Source organism: Girardinichthys multiradiatus, chromosome 1 (assembly GCF_021462225.1).
Source record: "Girardinichthys multiradiatus isolate DD_20200921_A chromosome 1, DD_fGirMul_XY1, whole genome shotgun sequence".
In the NCBI taxonomy this organism is placed as follows: Eukaryota; Metazoa; Chordata; class Actinopteri; order Cyprinodontiformes; family Goodeidae; genus Girardinichthys; species Girardinichthys multiradiatus.
This window is the reverse complement of record NC_061794.1, coordinates 22561671-22582129: the sequence shown is the minus strand read 5'-3', so window position 1 is coordinate 22582129 and position 20459 is coordinate 22561671. Positions and strand designations below refer to the sequence as shown.

Here is a 20459-nt window from a genome sequence, read left to right as displayed (position 1 = left end):
CCTCATCACAGTGGCATTGCACTCATTACAGTGGCACCAGCAAACATTGTTTCTCCATGAAGCAACACTGAACTCTACGTTTTCATCTGCTGGAGTTTGTGTTGCGCTTCTGAAACCAAACCCACATCAAAGCTGACATCATTTCATGAGCTCATGAAAGTGCGCTTGTGCAGCAACGGAGAGACACAAAACATCGGTTTTAAGATTGGACTTTGCAAAGAAGTCAAAACAATTTTCTTCCATCTTCATCTTTTATGGTGAGTTCATTTTAGGTGCAAATCTCTTGCTTTTCAGCAAATATTTCAGTGGTTGTGTGTGAATTTAAGCTCAATCCGTTCGACAGGAAGCTACTTGAAACCAAAGCAGAGGAGAGTTACTTTGAGCTGTCTGTTTGTTTCAGAGGAGAGACTGTCTGTCACGACATATTTAAATTAGTCTTCATATAAATCCTGGTTTAACATTCTGATTTGTGTGTTTAAGATGGAGGGTTTTTCTGATCTTCTCACTGATGCATTTTCAGGTAGGAAACATATTTTTGTTGAAATAATGTTTATTTTCTTACTTGTAGGAAATACGATCATATTTTCTCATTGCAGAGAGTTCAGTTCCATCGTTTTCCATGGGAGATTTGGACTTTGAGAATGTATGCTTTGATGAGAAGAGTGCGGAAGAACAGGCAGAAAATCTAATGACAGAGACAGACGAGGCTCAGCTTCAGGAAGCATCTGCAGAAGGTGCAGCTTTGTTTGAAGGCCCTACTGCAGATACACTGAGCATAGATGAGAATGCTTATGAGGATGAGGAGTTTAAAGGGGTCAGTTTTAGAAGTAAAACCCCAGAGGATGATAGCACAAGCTCTGATGGAGAAGAAGAACAGAAAGTTGTTTGCTCTGGAACAGATGAAGATGAGAAGGCTGAAAGCTTGGAGGAAGAAGGTGATGCACTGATGTCGATTAGTAGCAGTGGTGATGTCCTTGATTCCAAAAAGGAGGATGAGATCCTTGATGATGAGGACTCTGAAGCCCTGGAGGATGTCGATGAACTTAAAGTTAGTAACAAGTTGCAAGAAGAGGTGGACAGCGATGAAGAGGAGACTCTGGAATGTAGAAATGAGACAATAGTGAAACATGTTGAGAGTGAGGGGGAGGAGCAAGAAAGAGAAGAGGACTCCTCTGAATCCGAGTATGAGGGCATGAAAATTGAAGAAGAAAACGTTCTCTCTGAGGAGCCAGAAAATTCCTACCCTGTCGATCCAGGAGATTCTAGTTCGAAGTTTCCCTCCCTGTCTATCCAGAATCTGCAGGATCTCATTTCTGAAGTGGATGGTGAGGCTTATCAAGAGAAAATGTCAGACTTCACAGGTGAGGAGCACGAGGAGGCAGGTGAGAGCTTTGCAGATTATCCCTCAGACCTTTCTTCTGGTGAATATGGCAGAAATCCTGTTAACGTACAGGGCGCCTCGCCTTGTCCAAGGGAGGAAGAATGCCTGGAAAAAGCTGTGACTGAAACCCTATGGATCCACACGTCTGAGGAGGCTGATTATGAAAAGGAGGAAGAGTTCTTGTTCAGCAGAGACATAGAGATGAATGCTGATAAGATGATGAGCCTGGATGAGGCACCTGGAGAAGAAGATGAGAGGAAACCAGAGAATTTGAGTGTGACGCGCTTTGATAATGAAGAGGAGATAAGCAAGAGTGACTCCTATAGCTCTAGTGAAGATGAAGAGCCACTGAGAAGATCCAGTGAAGTATTTTCAATTCAGTCAAGAACCCAAGATCTTGAAGACAACAGAAAACTGGAGAACATTAAATTTCATGATGACAGCACTATCAGACATGACAGATATGAACTAGCTGACTTCCTCAGGTCAGAGTTAGATGTGTTAGAAAACAACACCTTTCTGTCAGAATACCTCCTAACTACTGATGACACAGAGGAGACAGAGTCACCTCCTTCAGACAAAAATCAGTGTCTAGAGGAAGATGCTAACAGCTACTCTGTGGTTCAGAGAGAAGATACAAAAACATCAAGTCCATTCCTCCAAGGATCCATCGACGACAGCTTCTTCTTCAACAATGAACCCGAAAACTTCCCAAAAGATGGACAGCGGGAGGAGGAGGAGGATGGATACGAAGAGAGGAGAAGCTTTGAACAGATGAAGCAGAGAATTGAAGCTTTCCAAAAGTTTTACGACACCAGCGAGGACGAGAACGGGCGAGGTCAGTGTTTTCAGGACACAGACAAATATGAGATCCTTGAACTGTCATTGTGTAATCCACAACTTATCGGTTTCCAAATGCTCATGTTTTCAGAGAGGCAGACAAAAGTTCAGTTTTGTGCAGACCCCTTATCTCAAGTTAATTATTATGACAGTGACAGGTAGGTAAAATTCACCGTCAGTGCTAAAACAAACTGTGAATCACAGCCTGACAGATTGAACATCAGCTTTTGCTTGACTGTTGTTTCTCAGCAGTGACAGAGACTCCCTCAGCAGCTCCTCAGGCAGGGAGGAGGACCCGAGCTCTTCAGAACAATCTGATGTAAGAAGATTTTAATTCGCACACAGGGCACACCACAAAATCACAGATACATACAACACCTTGCAAAATCATTAATCGCCCTTGAACCTTTTAATATGTTCTATGTTACAATCACAAATTTTATAGCCACAAATTTTACAACAACGCATTTAAGGGATTTTTTTCATGCTATGAGGATGCTTTTCTTCAGCCGGGACTGGGAAGCCGGTTGGAGTTCATGGGAAGATAGATTAAACTAAATACGGGAGAAACCTGGAACCTGTTAGCAAAAGACTTAAGACTTCAACCCTAAACATACAGCCTGAGCTGCAATGGGAAGGTTTGGATCAAATATATGCAAGTGTTATAGCGGCTCAGTCCAAATTTAGATTCTAGTCAATTGAGAAACAGTGGCCAGACGTGGGGGGCTGGTCAGACTTGTATTTGTAAAATGTTTTTAAAAACTTCACAATTATACTAATAAGCTCAACATACTTACAACATCCACTTTACATGACAAAGGTATAACTAGAGTGATTTGTCTGTACCTAGGAACCAAGGGAGCCTGAAGAGGATCTGAACATAAAACCTGTGTATGATCCTGCAATTGTTCAGCAGCATCAGATCCCGGCAGACATTATCAACACACAAACCTGCACAGAAACACCCAAGGTGTGTATGCAAGCACAGGTCTTACCTAAAGGGTCTCTTTTCAAGGTTATGCTCTAAGTCTGTCCTTTGTCCTCACAGTCTCTCAGCACACTGAAGCTGATTGTGACGCTGGGTGTGCTGACAGCGACTGGAGTGCTGATGTTCTGCCTGACTACAGACCAACCCGAGTGGCTCAGACAGCTTCTCTTTTTTTAGAGCTGCAGCTCATTTTGGTTTTGGGATTTTACTTTTATTGTCGTAATTGAAGAAAAAACTGTTTTACGAAGAATGAAAGAAGAACTCTGTACATATACGATTCTTACACTTAATACAATTTTTGTTTAAGATGGTGATAGGGATCTTTAGAAGTATATAAATGTAAAAGGCAACTAAAAAGACACAAGATTGAACTATAAAATACTCCTACATATTACTGCCTGTGATCCCCTGTAATAAAGGTTTTATCTTGATTACTCCAGATAAGTTTGTAAAAATTTATGAAAAATCTTTTTAATGAACAGTGGCACAGTTGATAGCACTGTTGACTTGCAGCAAGAAGGTCCTGGGTTCGATTCCCGTGCATGCGTGGGTTCTCACCGGGTACTCCGGCTTCCTCCCACAGTCCAAAGACATGCCTGTTAGGTTAATTGGTCTCTCTAAATTGCCCTTAGGTGTATGAATGAGTGTGTCCATGGTTGTTTGTGTGTTGCCCTGTGATGGACTGGCGACCTGTCCAAGGTGTACCCTGCCTCTCACCCATAGACTGCTGGAGATAGGCACCAGCTCCCCCACGACCCACTATGGAATAAGCGGTAGAAAATGACTGACTGACTTCTTAATGAATTGTATGGTGATCATTTTGTAAATTAAATTTTACACTACAAATAAAATTTATGAATTGCATTTTCCAAACAGAACATTTTAACCCAAGTACACATCAAATTCAGAAGTATAAAACAAACATCTTCTTCTCTTAGACTGTATTAAAATATAAATATTCTTGAAATTATACAGACTTTCTGCAAAATGTGCAACTACTACTGTTGACAAGCAACTTTTGACAGATTATCACATACAGTTAAGCCCAAGTAGGTAATTTACACCCCAAAATTATTTATATGCCTGGGAGATTTAGGTGTGAAGTGTTTCTTTAGACTGGAAGTAATATTAATGTTTTGGAGTGGCTCAGCCACAGAGCAGACTTGGATCCAATGGAGAATCTGTGGAGGGGACTAAAGATTAGGATGATGGCAAAGAAGCCTTTCAACCTCAAAGACTTGGAGCTCATCACCAATAATAAGTCATCAAAATACCAGTGGAAACATGCAAGAAGCAACCCATCATCTATATAGGAAAGGTTTGATTGCTGTAATAGTTAATAAAGATGTTTCCACCAATTTGTTATTATGGTATAAATAATTTTAACATGCCACTTTTTAATAAAAAATGTTAATAAAAACTGATTTTGTTAGTAAAAAAAAAAAAAGTAATTTTGCCTTTTTAAAGATGTCTTTCATTTCCTTTCAGAAACAAAATTTTGGGTTGAATAAAAGTCATGTTAAAACTAAATCTGCTAGGAGTTTGAATAAATTCAGGTTTAACTGTAAATTCTGGAGCATTTGACTTGAATGCGTGTTTTTTTTTTTTTTTTTTTTTAAGTTGCTTTGTGTGATGTCATCAAAGGCATGTAATTGTGGAAGCTTGTTTTTAGGAGAGTACATTTTATCTTGAAAAAAACAACTATTTTAAACAAAAGTGACATGTTATTCTGTAGGTGACAAACTGTATTTAAAGTCAGATGAATTTTTACAGAAAAGTCCCAGTCAAAATTTACAGATGATACTGTATTCATGGCCTTCCGGTCTGTGGTTTTACCATAAGAGGTTAAAATGTGTGAAATTCATACTTGCCTGTTAGTGGCGCTGCGTCGGTAAGACATTAAAAACAACGAATCAAGGTGAAACGGAAGTTGCACGTAATTTGACGGAGAGTGCGCTTGTTTTAACTCTAACATCAACTCCGAAAGGGCGGGTTTAGAGCTCTGAACGTCACCGTGCATCACCGCGGAGAGCCGCCATTAAAACCGAGCTTCTATGTGTAGGAGGAGTCGATTCGGTTTTCTTTTTTGTGGGAACAGAAACAAAATCTTTACCAAAGACAGAACCTGAACAAAATAGGTTGAAATGGCTTCACTGAGTAGCAAGTCTTTGCTGGAAATCAGCAATCTGCTGGACGAATACGGGATCAAACATGGACCTGTGGTCGGTGAGTGAATCACCGTCATAGGCCCCCTGTCCGTCCGTCGGTGTGAAGTTTCTACCAGTAAAGGCTCTGCTGTGATGTTTAGCATGTTAATTATTCCTGATGGTGGTCTGTATGTCCTCTTTGTTTACACTCAGAGACTACCAGGAATCTGTATGTGAAGAAGCTGAAGGAAGCCATGACCAAGGGGAAAAAAGCTAAACCATCGTCTGATAAAACCTTCTACAGAGAGGAGGGTAAACAGCCATTTATACACTGCAGTCATAAAGACTCTTCTGGAGTTTTATAAATACCTTCAGTTCAGAAGGTTCAAGTAGAGTAAAGGAATAGTCTTGTAACAGGTTTTCCTTGGTACTTTTTAGGGTTAAACAACAGCCTTCACAGTTTTCTAGTGTGCCATCTTTGTAAATTTTGACCTGTAGGGTTTTTTCTATGGCTGATGCCTGCATTTAAAAATCAGGGCAGCTACTGATCAATTTCCCCGTAGATTTCACTCCTATCTATCCATACACCCACCGACCATCTATTGGGAGATCCCAAGGAATTCCCAGACCAGAGGGGACATTCCCCAAGTTCTCTCCCAGTAAGACGTCCCACAATAGAATAGAAAACTTTATTGTCTGTCCCAGATGGTGACAAGACAACAGGATTCCTGCTCCTAAAACACTTCAAGACACGCATAAAAAGCACATTAAAAGATATGAAAGGGGACCATTAAAAGTGTGTAAAAGTAATGCTGATATTTTCAAATGTTCAAGGTGAATATTGCAAAGGGAATAAATGACTTTTTGTAAATGGCTTACTGGGCCAGAATGACTTTAAACCCATTTTAGGCTTTAAAATGTCTTAAATATGCTCAGATTTTCATCACCAGGTCTTAAATTGTATTTTGTTACATACGCTTGTTTATTCATTGCTTCATTGCTTAAGCAAACCTATCACAACATATCAGAGCCAAAAATAAGTTTTTATACTAGTACAACAAAAAAACTTCATGAAGTGTAATATTTAATAACCAAGTAAAGCACATTCATGCTCTGCACACCAATAATTTATATGGCCAATGGGAGTGACTCTCACTGCCCTAAAGGCTCATGGTAGCTGAGATCCTGAAGCCCACAATAGAATATGACAGAAAACAAAGAAAGAGATAAATGTGGGCTACCTGCAGCTTATATCATCATCACAAAATCCAACAATTTCATCTCAATGAAATTGTTTTCCTAAACTTGTGCAGCCCTAGCATGTTGGATCTGTGAAATTATCTAAATGCTTGAAATCCAGGTAGTATCCATTTAAAAGCAGGGGAAATATAGTAATATATATATATATATATATATATATATATATATATATATATAGTAGTATATAGAAATATAATATAGTAATATAAATTGCACTTTTTGTGATTTTTTTTTTTTTGTCTATGCAATGTTTTTTGTTAAAAATTATATGATACTGCTTTTAGTCACGAGGGACTCCGTTGTAAGTTAACCCATAAAGACATAAAATCAGTTTTAGAATTGCAAATTCTTACTGATAGGATTTATGTCTTTCCTAATTTATTAATAGCATATTATAAGGTATTAGCTGCCGATCCTGACATACTATAAAATGTTGTATGTGATAAATATAATGTAGATTATTAGGGCTGAAATAACTAATCAGATTAATTGTGATTACTTGTTTATTGAAATAATCGTCAGCTAATTTATTAATCAAATGATCGTTAACTAGTGTACACAGACTCTAAAACATGCCATTTGTTCAAACAACCCATTGAGAGCAGTAATTCGGCCAAAATTCTACAAAAAATATATCCGTATCCACAAAATAATCAATAATTGGAGCCCTATAGATAATAAATGCATACACTGTAAAATGCAGCAATGCATTAACCTTTTTTTTTTTTTTTACCAAGGTTGACAAATTAAAAGTCAGATGATGTAAAACAAAAAGTTTTGACAATTTGAATCTTTAGAAATTAGCTAAATACAGGTTTTTTTTTTGTGTTTTTGGGCAGCAGTTCTTGAACTCAGCTCAACTCTGCTACTTCTGGACAGGATATTTGCTGGAATGTGAGTTATTGACGTGCAGAAACGTAATATTTAACGTGATATTTCTGTTTTCATACAGAGGAGGAAGTCACTTATGTTTACAGGACACCAGTAAGTATCCCCCTCCACACCTTACTCAGAAAGTTAGGTCTCGATGCTACAAAGTGTGCTCCAAGTTTCTGTGACCTTTACTCATCTTTTGTTCTCACTACAGTCAAAACTCAAATATTTGTCTCAACTAAAAGTCATCTGTACAATTTTTCTTTTATTTGGAAAATCTAAGCCAAGCACCCTGACCAACAGCTCTGTATGTAACGTAACAGCTGAAACTGCTGCTTATAGTGTAAATGAGCTGTTTTCACATCAACACTTATTGTCTGTTTCCATCTCCTTTCAGACCAGAAGTGACATCTCTGGAGACGGGTAAGTTTCATGTTTTATTTCCTACACTCAATTTATTTAACTAAAAGGGGGTTACCAATTACCAACCGCTCTGTCTTGTTGCTATAGTGGGGCTTATGTGAGATCCAGACCAGAATGGACTGAGAGGGAATATGAACATGAGTAAGTTTTAATCAGCAGTTCTTGAAAGTGAAAGAATATAACAAAATAAATATTTTACATATACACACTTTTCTGACTGTCTGCAGGACTTCTTACTCGAGCTACTCAAAGCCAAGGCCTGAATACAGAGGAAGTGATTTGGTTGATGAGTAAGTATGTTTGTTCAAAATATTGTTTATTTTTTTCCTTCTGCAAACCTCAGTTACGTTCTTTCAATACTTTAACAATTATTATGAAAATGATAAAAAAAATAAATCTGATTTATCTTTTGAAGAATGCCCAAAGTCATTCTATGTTCTTACGTTACTACATTTATTAGTCAGTTTTAAGACCAGCTCTACAGATAGTCTGTAGGTTCTTTTTCTATTAGAAACACAATGTTTTTGTCCCTAAGGACAAACCTGACATGTTTCAATGAAAAACCTTGCAGTGGACCACTGCAAACATGATTATTGACACGTCGTGTACGATTTAGTGACTCCTCTGATGAAGACGGTCGTTTTCCGTTGAAACATGTCAGGTATGTCCTTAGGGACAAAAACATTGTGTTTCTAATAGCAAAAGAACCTACAGACTATATTGTAAACAGACACAATGGACTTGAGATAAAAAGCATTACAGATATTTTTCTAACTTGGCACCTTTGAGCTGTCATTATTTCTTTATATTAAAAGCTGAGGCGATGTCACACTGTGTGTGTGTGTGTTTGTCTCTCCTAAACATCTTCTATTAGAGCTTTTTGCAGCTAGTATTACTAACAGCAGTTTCCATGTGTGCATCCTAGAGGATGTAGCATATTACCTTAGGTTGGAGATTTTCAAACAGCAGCTGAGCCTTCTAAATCTAGCGGGTTTCATGACCAGGATTCCTTCACATTTGTCATTAGAAAACAATTTTTTACTTTTCCAGACTTAAATTTCTAGATTTTTTCTGTATTTTTAAATAAAAATTCAGTATATTTGAGGTTAAAGTATTAACTTTAATCTGCTTGAATGATAGTTAAGTCCTATTCTCTATAGGCAAGGCAAGTTTATTAGTGTAGCACATTTCAGCAACAAGACCATCCAAAGTGCTTTTTCTGATGACAAAAACACTTTTAAAATGTACATTGCAGTGGCATGATAAATGAAAGTAAAGAAAAGTTGGACTACAGATTTAAATTAATGATCTCAACTTTGTATTCCTTTAAAACGTGTCCATGGACCAAGAGTCAGAGCCTTTTTGGTGCTCTGTAACATTCCCACTAACTGCTGTTAGTCTATAACTCTAGGAAATAAGTGTCCTAGACTAACCGCATATTCTTTAAAACATAGTATGTAAATTTGGTCTTTATTCCTATGATAGAAATTCCCCAAAATATCAGTTTTAGTTCTTTGTTTGCAAACAAAATTTCAGGTTGTCTAGAAACCAGAGTGGTCGTAAAATGGCATTTTGTTGATTTGTGCATTTAGTCAGTGAGTGAAAAAACAGAAAAATGTTAAAACCAACATGTGATGTGGCAAATAAGAAACATTAGCACATGTGAATTAAATTGCAATCTAACAGTCATGTCTGTTTCAAACTCTGGAGGTACAAGTCAATATGTGACAAATGATCAGCTGTAGCCTGACTTGTATGACTTGTTGTTTTAGGCCCTACATGTACGACACACCGTCCACCTACAAGAACTCCTACTCAAAGATAACAGCCATGAAGTCGGAACAACAGGTACCAAAGGCCCAGAAGTCGTCCCGCCTGGTCCCTCTGTGGCTTCAGTTGCTCTTCTTCCTGGCTCTGGCAGCCTTCCTCTACTTGGTATTCTCCAATATGGAGATAAACGAGTCTATCAAAGGGATAATGTGATTTTAACTTTCTTGATTTGATGTCGAGGGATGGTATATTTTGACTTTTATATTTGGTGGATGTATCTTGGGGAATTTTAGACATTGCTCAAATTGGTTGATGCAATATGTGCTTTTTCTTTTTTTAAAGCTAAAGTTTGTTTGCACCTACCTGCAGTCATGGTTGAAAAACAATGTACACCCTCTGAATTCTGTCTTTTTATCGTATAAATGATCTGGTCTTTAACAGCTTAAATCTAACCCCAGGAGTAGAAATCCACATCCCCACCAGACTCCACTGTGTTATTGTTCTTCAGATTTAAAAGGAGTGTCCTTTCAACTTTTGCATGACTGTACAGGTAAGGGTAAAATACATTCTTGCTCACAAAGTTTCACTACACACCTCTAAGCCAAAATGCAGAACAAACCAAACAATTTGTTGTATGTATATAAGAGCTCTCTATTAATCACCCAATTGCAGGGTTGTCTGATCCTCTAAGTTTCCTGCTGCTGTTTTGCTGATTTTGGTCTAAAAGTATTGCAGAGCGAAGATAAATTTTTACCATTGTTGAGGATTTGTGGAAAATAAGACATTATTATTGGGTTATTGAAAGGTCGTAGTTTTGTGATCCAAATTGTAATATCAGTCCTCTCCTGTTTTAAAAGAATCCCAGTTTTGTCCTGAAATTCAAAGGATTACATCTTTTGAACAACCTCTGAAGTTCCTGGTCAAGGTCTGCATGGTGAAATGTTGGGCAGTCAAGATTTACACAAACCTCAGTTTGGGTTTCCTGTACAGAATTTGAATCCGTTAACTCATTTGTCGGTGCAACTCAATTTAATAGTTTTTTCCTGACAATAACTTTTTATGCTTATTTCAGACAGACTTTTAAATTCGAGTGCCCCTGCGTTTTAATATCAGTCCTGATAAAACTGTAAATTGTATTTGTTGTTAAATACATAAAGTTTTCAACGTAAAAATCTAAAGTATTGCTGAAGACAAGCTTTGATGCTTAGTTTATGCTTTGCTCAGAGGTGCACTTTTGTACTACATTATCCACATATTGAGAGTTTGTAATTTGTTTTGTACCTGGTTTTCATAATTAAATATAATAAAGAGCTTGTATATGTAAGAATTTTGTGTTTCAAGTCTTTATTCAGGAAACAAAGTGTCATCATGGTAAATAACACATACAAAAACAAATGAACCATATACTGCAAGGTTTCTATAAAGCCTCATTTTGTAGTTTGCTCCAAAGAAAGGTACCATCAGCAACATGTTTAGATTGTCTAACAGTCTGCACACAAAACAACAGCATTTACAAAATGAAGTGCATCATTGAAAAAAGCTAGATGAAAATGCATAGTGTTAATCTTAAAATGCATCACATCTTATAATCCTTTAAGGATCATTGTTCTGAGGGCAAGCATCTAATTAGCTATAAGGTTTAGTGTCTGGTTTCTGATCCGGTTCGTCTGAGATGGTGACAGCAGCCAGGCCTGAGCAACATATCTAACATATACAGCTGTTGCTCCAATGTGGCTGTCAGCTTGCACATTATTACAATATAGGCTTGAATATCAATAATATCCATGGTTTTCCGGTATGAATAAAAAGCCAGTTCAGTATCATACTGTATCATACGACGGAGTATTAGAGCCAGGCTAAGAGCGTTATTTGTTTGAAATTACGAGAATAAAGTCGTAACATTACAAGAAAAAAAGTAATAGCTCAATTTCCAAAAAACAAGCAATTTCTTCCAAGTCAGTGTGGTTCTTTCTATGAAACAAGACGGTCATATGCACAATTGTCTAGTCCTGATACCAATACTTTGATGCTGATGTGCTAAAAGAATAAGAATGTCCTTATTTGTGAAACAGATACTGAAGTCTAACTTCACAAGATGCTCAACAGTCCTCATTTTAACGCTTGGAAGACTGCTTTTTGTAAGAACGGTCATTCAAATTCCGACTTTATTCTCGGAATTTCCAAAAAATTTAAAAAGATTTTCTTAGCCTGGCCCTAATACTCAGTCGTACGGTCATGGAAGTGCTGAATAAAAGTCGGCCTCATCCAGACTGTTGTAAACTGGTTCCAGTAGTCACCAGTAGGTGGTGGCCTCTGTTCCATCCACATCTTCTACCGTTCGGATGTGCTTGGAGACGGTTCGAGTCCTCCTTGATGTCCACACATTTAAATCTGATTAAAAGAAGGACAGAAAACTAATATTAATCTAATTGGCACAATAAGGGTAAAAAACATGTAACTATTCACATCTATTGAGCCATTCTACTTTTGGTACTTTTGGTACAATTTTAGGGAACAGACTGAAATACAGTAGTTCATCATTTCTTAAGTAGAACAAATGATACATAGTTTGACATCGTTTTCGATATAAAAGTGCAGATTGTGTTTGTATTTAGCCCTGTTGAATCAATACTTTCTAGAATCACCTTTTGCTGAAATTACAGCTGCAGTTCTTTTGGGTTATGATTCCACCAGCTTCGCACGTCTACAGACTGACATTTTTACAAGTTCTTCTTTGCAAACTAGCTGAAGATCAGCTTGGAATTAGAGTCTGGACTTTGACTGGGCCATTCCAACACATGAATATGTTTTGATCAAAACCATCCAATTCCTGGTTAGTACGTTTATCTGTGGACTTCATGATGAGTAGTGATGTGTAGTCCATCTCCAGAGTTACCAAGGGCTTCTTGACTGAGTCTCTGATCAATGCTCTCCTTGCCCAGCCTGTTGGTTTAGGTGGACAGCCATGTTTTGGTGGGTTTGTAGTTGGACCATACTCTTCCCATTTCATTTGCTAATGATGAATGGACTGCTTTACAAGATGTTCAATGGTTAGGATATAACCTAACCCTCCTTTAAATGTCTCCACATCTTTTTCTCTGACCTGTCTGCAGTCTTACTTGATCTTCGTGATGCTGTTTGTTCTCTAATGGTCTCTACAAAACCTCTGAGTCCTTCACAGAACAGCTGGATTTACACTGAGATTAAATTAGACACAGGTGGACTGTATTAGGAGACTATCGAAGCCAAGTGGCTGTGCTTTATATTTTTTTTTTAGGTGTATATTTTTATTTGCTGCTCCACATCACATTTTCCAGTTTATAATTATGTATTACTTTGACTTAAAATCCCGATAAAATAAACTGAAGTTTATGATTGTTAGGTTCAGGTTTGAATACGTTTGCAGTTCACTGTATATAAATATCAACTAGATGACCTGCATTAAATTAAAGTGATATTTCCATAGTTTTTGGTCCTTTATTAACACAATGCGCATTTAAAATCTAAGTAAAACCAGATCTGTGACGTTATGACTATAAATAAATATAGCATATATTTTTCCTCTTCAATAGAAATATGAATAAATCAGTACTAGATCCAACAGTTGCCTTTGAAACTGTGAAGATGCAGTAATGCAACAAAACTGAGAAACGTCGATCTACTGCCCACACTACATTGACAGGAGGTCAGTACCAAAATGGAAATGCTCTTTAAGCAGCATAATCAAACAGGTCAGGGGTCACACAGAAGGACTACACCCTAGAGTCAGATCCATTTGGGACTTTTCTGCACAGTGTTGCTAACTGGTGGCCATCATTAGCAACACTTTACAGTCAGGCACTTTGTTTAATATGTGTTGGATTCCATTTTCAGGTGTAAAATGTAATAAATAAAATATGTTAGTAATACCAGGTATGAAAGACATTTAATTGAAACACAAAATCCAGACAATATTTTTTTTTTAAAATGTCCAAGACTTCCAACACTTCTAAACATGTGCACTCCTGCACCAAAGTATTTGTTACCTGCAGACTCGATCAAAGCTTGTTAACTGATAAGGCAACATATGTGTTGTCCACACCTGCAAAGAGAAGAACACCCTGTTACTCTAATTGCACATACAGCAGGATTCCTAGATATTTTAAGTCTTGTGATGGAGAAATTAACTCACAGGTTCTGGTCTCCCGCTCCAATTCAGACGGCTTCTTCTCCTTGTTACACACCACCTTCGCCACAATAAAAATAATGATGACAGCTATGACAAAAGTCACCCCAGACACAAGCCAGCTGATCACCATGGGGCTCAGTAGTGGGTCAGGATCTGAAAGTGGGAGGACTCGTTTATAAGTTTCATTCAGAACACTCAGATTCCCACCTTTACCTTCAACACAGCCTTACCTTTAATGGCTATAGGTAGAGGCTGGCTTTCTCTGGAGACAAACGTACGTCCGCCCAGCTGGACCCGATACAGGCAGTAATAGTATCCCTCGTTTGAGCTCTGGGCGTTGGGGAAGGTGAAAGTAACAGACTGGGAGACTGCTGGGAGGGACTGCCGGACCGTGCCGTTGGAACGGACCAGGCGAAGCTGGAAGGAAGCACCAGGGTACTGCCGAGGGGTGGAGCAAGTGATATTAAAACTCTCGCCTTTGATGACGGAGCCGGCTGGGGCCTCAGAGGACGTGTTGTACCAGTGATGGGGGGTCAAGAGGTCAACTGGCCATGGAAAAAAAAAAAAAAGAGAATGAGACAAATAAAACAACAGAAAGTTTGTGCCTTATTTGTCTTTCTTAAAAGCATATCAGTAGTTGGCTTTACAAACTGGTAAATATTCTCATGCAAACAGTGCACTGAAAACAGCACAACAAAATACCACACATCTTGTGAAAGTATTCATCCTTACAACCACAAAGATCAATGACCTTCTAGGACTTAATGCTTTGTTTAAACCTCTCTACTGTAGTTCTGGCTGTGTGTTTAGTGCTGGAAGGTGAACCTCTGCCCCAGCCTCAAGTCTTTAGAGGCCTCTGACGGGTTTTTATTTAACTCCATCTCTTTTCCTATCAACTCTGACCAGCCTCCCTATCACTGCTGAAGAACACCATCACCACAACATGATGCTACCACCTCCATGTTTCCCATAAACAGGTTGTAATGAGGGTGATGTGTAGTGTTATTTTGCTGCCACTCATGTTTGCTGTGTTACATACATGGATTGCATCAAACTGCTAATGGGCCTTTTTCTGCCTTTCTGACTTGGTACTCCTCTAATAAGACTAGATTTATGAAGTCCACAACTAGAAGTTGTCCCGTTGACAGACCATCTGAGCTGTAGATTTTTTCAGCTCCCCCAGAATTACAACAAGCCTCTTGGATGCTTTTCTTATTGATAGTTTGTCATTGTGCAGTCTACCAGTTTACGTGGACAGCGTTAACCACACATACGAGTTATACTCCTTCCATTTATAAATGATGGGTCAATCTGAGATATTTATAGCGTAGGAGATAGTTTTGCAACACAACCCTGGTTTAAACTTCTCCACAGCTTTATCCTCCATCTCTCTGGTGGGTTCCTTGTTCTCCAACAAATCCCCCATGCCTTCAAAGAACATCAATATTTATAATGACATTAAACTGAACACAGTTGGACCTTATTTCCCAATTCTGTAACTTCAGAAGCAAGTAAATTTCACTGGTTTTATTTAGGGGTATCAGAATGAAGGCAGTTAATTACAAATGCAAGTTTCTGGTCAGATTTGTAGTTTTAAAAAACTCAGAAAAGCATGTATCACGTTGCTTTCATGTCAGAATTCAATACTGCTTCGTCCATCATGTAATTTCCCTATAAAATACATTGAAGTTTGTGGCTTTAACTTGACAACATGTGGAGAGCTTTCAAGCCAATGTACAACAGTAAAAGCAAAGTGGTGAAGAAAGTATTGTATAAGTGGGACAGAGATTAATACCTACCTACAGTAATATTAACAGGATGGCTGGGTGGAGATCTGATCGGGTGGGGAGGGAAACCGCCCCTTATGTTGTACTGGCAGCTGTAGCTGCCTTGCTGAAAAGTTTCTACATCAGACAAAACAAGGCTCACTCCAATCTGGGTCGGGTCAGCACTCTGTGTGACCAGCGGCGTATCGACTCCATGCTTGTACAGGTGAACGTTGCTGATGCGGTCACGTGGTTGAATGATGCAGTAAAAATGAACAGACTCCCCAACAGAGAACACAAAGTGAGGTGACAGCACTGAGAGCCTGGGCTCCATTAAAGTACCTGAGAGCAAAACAATGACATATTAAACAGTTGAAACCAGACCTTTACATATATTGTTTAAAATGACACATAAGATGTTTAATCCTCACTGTCCGACATTAAATCATACTAAATGGTTTCTGTTTTAGGTCAGTTAGACTTCCCAACATTCCCCAGAACAAAAGCTAAAGACCTTGAGAAGATGCAGGCTGAAGCCTGTAAGAGTGACCATGTTCACAGTGAAATAGGTTCTTCACCTACATGGGCTGATAGGCCACGCACACAGGAAGAAGCCCACACTCCAAAAGCAACATAAAAACCAGTGGCAGCATTATGTGTGGATGTTTTGCTAGAGGACGGACTGGTGCACTTCACCAAATAGATGCCATTATTATTATGGGGAAGCAGAGTCTCAAGAACTCAGCCGGGAAGGTAAAGTTTCTTTTAAATAAAACCTGACCCAACAGATACAAAGAAATTAGTTACAAAGTGGCTTTAAAACAACAAAGTCAATTTTTGGAGAGGCCATCACAAAGTTCTGCTCCAATTTTCAGGAAATTAGTTGGCAAAGCTGAAAAGCTGTGAGCGAGACAGACAGCCTATAAATCTGACCCGGTAACACCAGTTCTGTTAGCAGGAATGGCCCAAAATTCCAGCAAACTATTAAGGATGGTTAGCCACACGCTTGACCCAAGTCACTCAGTTAAAAGCATAATTGTACCAAATAATAAAAGACATTATGTAAACTTCTGAATTTGAAGAAAGTAAAAGAAATCCACTAAATTCTCGCTCTCATGATTCAGGTGTTTTCCAAACAGAAAGAATCTTGGTAATCCTAACTGACCTAAAAACAGGGAAGGTTTAGTCTGATTTAATGTCATTCCATGGTTAGGAGTCTTCTCATCCAGTGTGTGGAAACATCTGGTTTAAACTATAAATGTCCTTACTTTGAATTGTATTTTTTAAATGAACAATGAAAAAACTACAGTAGCCATGTCTTCTAACGTGTTTATACCTAATAAACTGCTCCCCTGAACTAAGCAACAATGTGTCAACAACAGAGCAAGGTCTCACCTGAGCATTTCACGCCGGCATCATTCTGATGGGTGCAAAAAGAGTTCCTGTTAATGAAGGCGTCACAGTGGATCAACCTGGATTCCTGTCCTTTGCAATGGACGGAGCGCAAAGCAATCATTCCACTGCCTGGGCCAAATTCGGCGCCACGAGAAGCCGATTCAGCGAAGCCGCAACCCAGCTCCGAGCACACCACACTAGCTGCCCGCAAATCCCAGTCGTGGTCACAGATAGTCCCCCACTTCTCGTGAAGGTTGACTTCGACTCTGCCGGAACAGTGGTGGTCTCCGTTCACTACTCTCATCCCACCTGTGGATCAGAGAAAATTCACTTAAAGACAGAAGCTGCAACAAAAGAAGCAGATGCAGCCTGTTAGCATCCCAGACTCACCATACGCACCAACACCAAAAGCTTCTACTCCATCACACAGAACAGCCAACAGGCCTATGAGGGAGAAGACAGTAATCAAGCAGTTACAGATTCAGAACTTTGTAAAACCACAGAAAGCATCTGTATCTATTTACATTAAGAAGGTTATCGTTTGATGATCATTGGAAGTTAATTACAATATATATAGAACCGTTCTTTGTCTAGAACCAGGGTTGTCCCATTGAATCTAAGCCACAACTTTTTATCCTAAAATATTTAGTTGGTCTTAAGTCAGCTTGAAAGTTTCTCAACAGTGAAGCTCTGAACTATCTCGATGAAACTGGAAAAGTAAAGGTCCAGGCATCCTTTAAGATTAGTGTAATGTCTCAAAGCATAGTTTTTATATTGACAAAATGTTTGTAAAGACACGTGCACGATCTCATGCTATTGTTTCTAATGTCAGTCCATCAACAATATGTACTTCATGATCTTCAGCTGGTAGAAGCAAGTTTACATTAGAATGACGCAGAAAACTCTTTGCACCTGAAGAAATAACTACAGAAATCTGACACTTCTAAATGTAAAAGGGTTAGGGTGAAAAAAGCCCAGGTATAATTTCTCAAAAGTCACAAGTTACAGTGCAGACTCGTTGAAGAACAGCTGTTCAGACTACCCACCCATTATGGAGGGTGGGTAGGGTGGCCCCCCGGAGGCACGCTCTCCAACACCCCCTCCAAGGGACTCCCTTATTCTACTAGGGTACTTCAACGCTCACGTTGGTAATGACAGTAAAACCTGGAGGGGTGTGGTCGGGAAGAATGGCCCTCCCGTTCTGAACCCGTGTGGTTTGTTATTGGACTTCTGTGCTCGTCGTGCATTGTTCATAACTAACACCATGTTCAAGCATACCAGGATACCCTAGGCCGCAGTTCGATGATCAACTTAGTCGTCGTGTCATCTGATTTGCGGCCGCATGTCTTGGACACTCGGGTGAAGAGGGGAGCGGAGGTTTCCACTGACCACTACCTGATGGTGAGCTGGCTCCGATGGTTGGGGAGGATGCCGGTCAGACCTGGCAGACTCAAACGAATCTTGAGGGTCTGCTGGGAACGTCTGGCGGAGCCTCCCGTGAGGCAGAGCTTCAACTTCCACCTCCGGGAGAGCTTGAAACACGTTCTGGGGGAGGTGGGGAACATTGAGTCCAAGTGGGCCATGTTCCGTGCCTCCATTGCCGGGGAACCTTACCGGAGCCGTGGTCGCAAGGTTGTTGAAGCCTGTCGCCGCAGCAATCCTCGAACCTGCTGGTGGACACCGGCGGTGTGGGATGCTGTCAGGCTGAAGAAGGAGTCCTACCAAGTCTTTTTGGCTTGTGGGACTCCGGAAGCACTAACACTGTTTACAGTGGGGAGGGTGTGCTGTGGGCCGGTGGGCCGGATACTTCGAAGACCTCCTCAATCCCACCGGCACGTCTTCCACTGAGGAAGCAAAGCCTGGGGACCTTGGGCTCATCGGTGGATGAGATTCGCCCGGAGTTCCTTAAGACTCTGGATGTTGTAGGGTTGTGTTGGTTAACAGCCTCACTTCCACTGCAATGGCAGACCGGGGTGGTGGTCCCCCTATTCAAAAAGGGGGTCCGTAGAGTGTGTAACATTTAGGTACCAAGCAAAATACTATGTTGTTGTGTTTAAAACAAAACACAATAAAAATAGTACTGTACTCATTTTTCACCATGTGTGGTTAATCTATAAGCAAATTTACCTCAACGTTATACAACTCAACACCTAAGAAACTACAGCTTTAAAAGTGCTTTAAATTAGTGGCTGGCATCTACCAATAAAATATTTATTAAATAAAATAAATACCATAACAATAGAGCCTAAGTGTTCGCTGGTAAAAACGTCGCACAATGATCACGTCGAACAAAAAAGCGACACAGTGCTAGCTAGCAGATTAGCTCGGCTAACCACTGTTGCTTTACCTGTTAAAATGATACGGAGGAACCTCGGCATTGTTCCCTCAGCCTCCCATCAGTCGTCCGGCCGGGTGTCGTCCTGGTGATGGAGCCTCTGACAGATGCTGAAAAACATCCGCTAACCGGGAGCAACAAAGGACACCAACGGGGAAAAGGAGCTGGCGCTAGCGGCTAACCAACGGATACACAAAGCAGGGCTGGAGCAAGCTTAGAGACATTATCCAGCTAATTAATGCTTTTCATTAACATTTAATCACTGCGTTAAAGGGGGTCTGATAGGTTCCTAGTCAACCCGGGTGGCTGCCACTATCATGTGCTTTCACACGCCTGCAGCTGTGTTAGCGTTGAGCCGCCGCGTTCTTCCATACATCCCAGCAGCGTTTCGACACGGAGCTCCTCTCCCTGAGGCAGACGGAGGTCACCACAAGCCGCGGCTCGAGCTTAAAGCCGGCCTCCCACTTCCGGAGGCTCGGCACGCAAGGGGGCGTGGCTTGAAAATCTAAACCGAGTACAAAAGCATCACAGTCAGTCAGTCAGTCAGTCATTTTCTACCGCTTAATCTATAGTGGGTCACGGGGGGAGCTGGTGCCTATCTCCAGCAGTCTATGGGCGAGAGGCAGGGGTACACCCTGGACAGGAGCATCCCAGTACTTCCTTAAATTATTCAACCACATTCAAAATAATTGAAGCCACTAGCTATTTGAATATGGAAACATAATGTAATTTGAGCCTAACAATAAATCAGGCGCGACTCCGAAGCATTTGCAGTCACACAATAGTCTGTGTCAATGTTTTTGTTCCCTGCTGAACTGATTCTGACTTGAATAATTAAAATGATGTTGAAAGCCTACATGCTTTGATGAAGCCAAAATATAACTTAGGGTGTTTGTAAACGCAGGCCATAAAGAATTTCCTTCAGCTCAATCAGGATGAAGTTTTGGTTGACACAAACATTGGCCATAAATTATTCTGATCAGGTCAATAACCTCGGCATCATATCTGATGTTAACCAAACTAAAATGTTACAAAAATATTCACTTAATCGTGTGAGCATTCCCAGAGAGCGACCATTTATCTCCCAGTCCAATTCAGAGACTTTAGTTCAAA

The 20459-nt window shown here is 39.9% G+C and overlaps 2 protein-coding genes across 2 annotated transcripts; one reads left to right on the top strand and one right to left on the bottom strand.

Annotated features, from left to right (window-relative positions):
* The first annotated feature begins 85 nt into the window (after nt 1-85).
* Nucleotides 86-3650, top strand: si:dkey-183p4.10 (glutamic acid-rich protein). The gene is made up of 7 exons (XM_047389251.1): nt 86-257; nt 481-520; nt 597-2219; nt 2313-2379; nt 2471-2540; nt 3072-3191; nt 3270-3650. The coding sequence occupies exons 1-7, from the start codon at nt 255-257 to the stop codon at nt 3384-3386; spliced, it is 2040 nt and encodes a 679-aa protein (XP_047245207.1). The 5' UTR covers nt 86-254; the 3' UTR covers nt 3387-3650.
* Nucleotides 3651-11009: 7359 nt separating this feature from the next.
* Nucleotides 11010-19906, bottom strand: si:ch211-150o23.3 (deleted in malignant brain tumors 1 protein). Its single transcript, XM_047369401.1, has 8 exons — nt 19359-19906; nt 17402-17455; nt 17012-17320; nt 15650-15958; nt 14081-14395; nt 13854-14003; nt 13708-13763; nt 11010-12073 (listed from the first exon to the last, which is right to left on the bottom strand). Exons 1-7 carry the CDS (start codon nt 19387-19389, stop codon nt 13720-13722), a joined length of 1212 nt encoding a protein of 403 aa, XP_047225357.1. The 5' UTR covers nt 19390-19906; the 3' UTR covers nt 11010-12073; nt 13708-13719.
* Between the last annotated feature and the right edge of the window lie 553 nt (nt 19907-20459).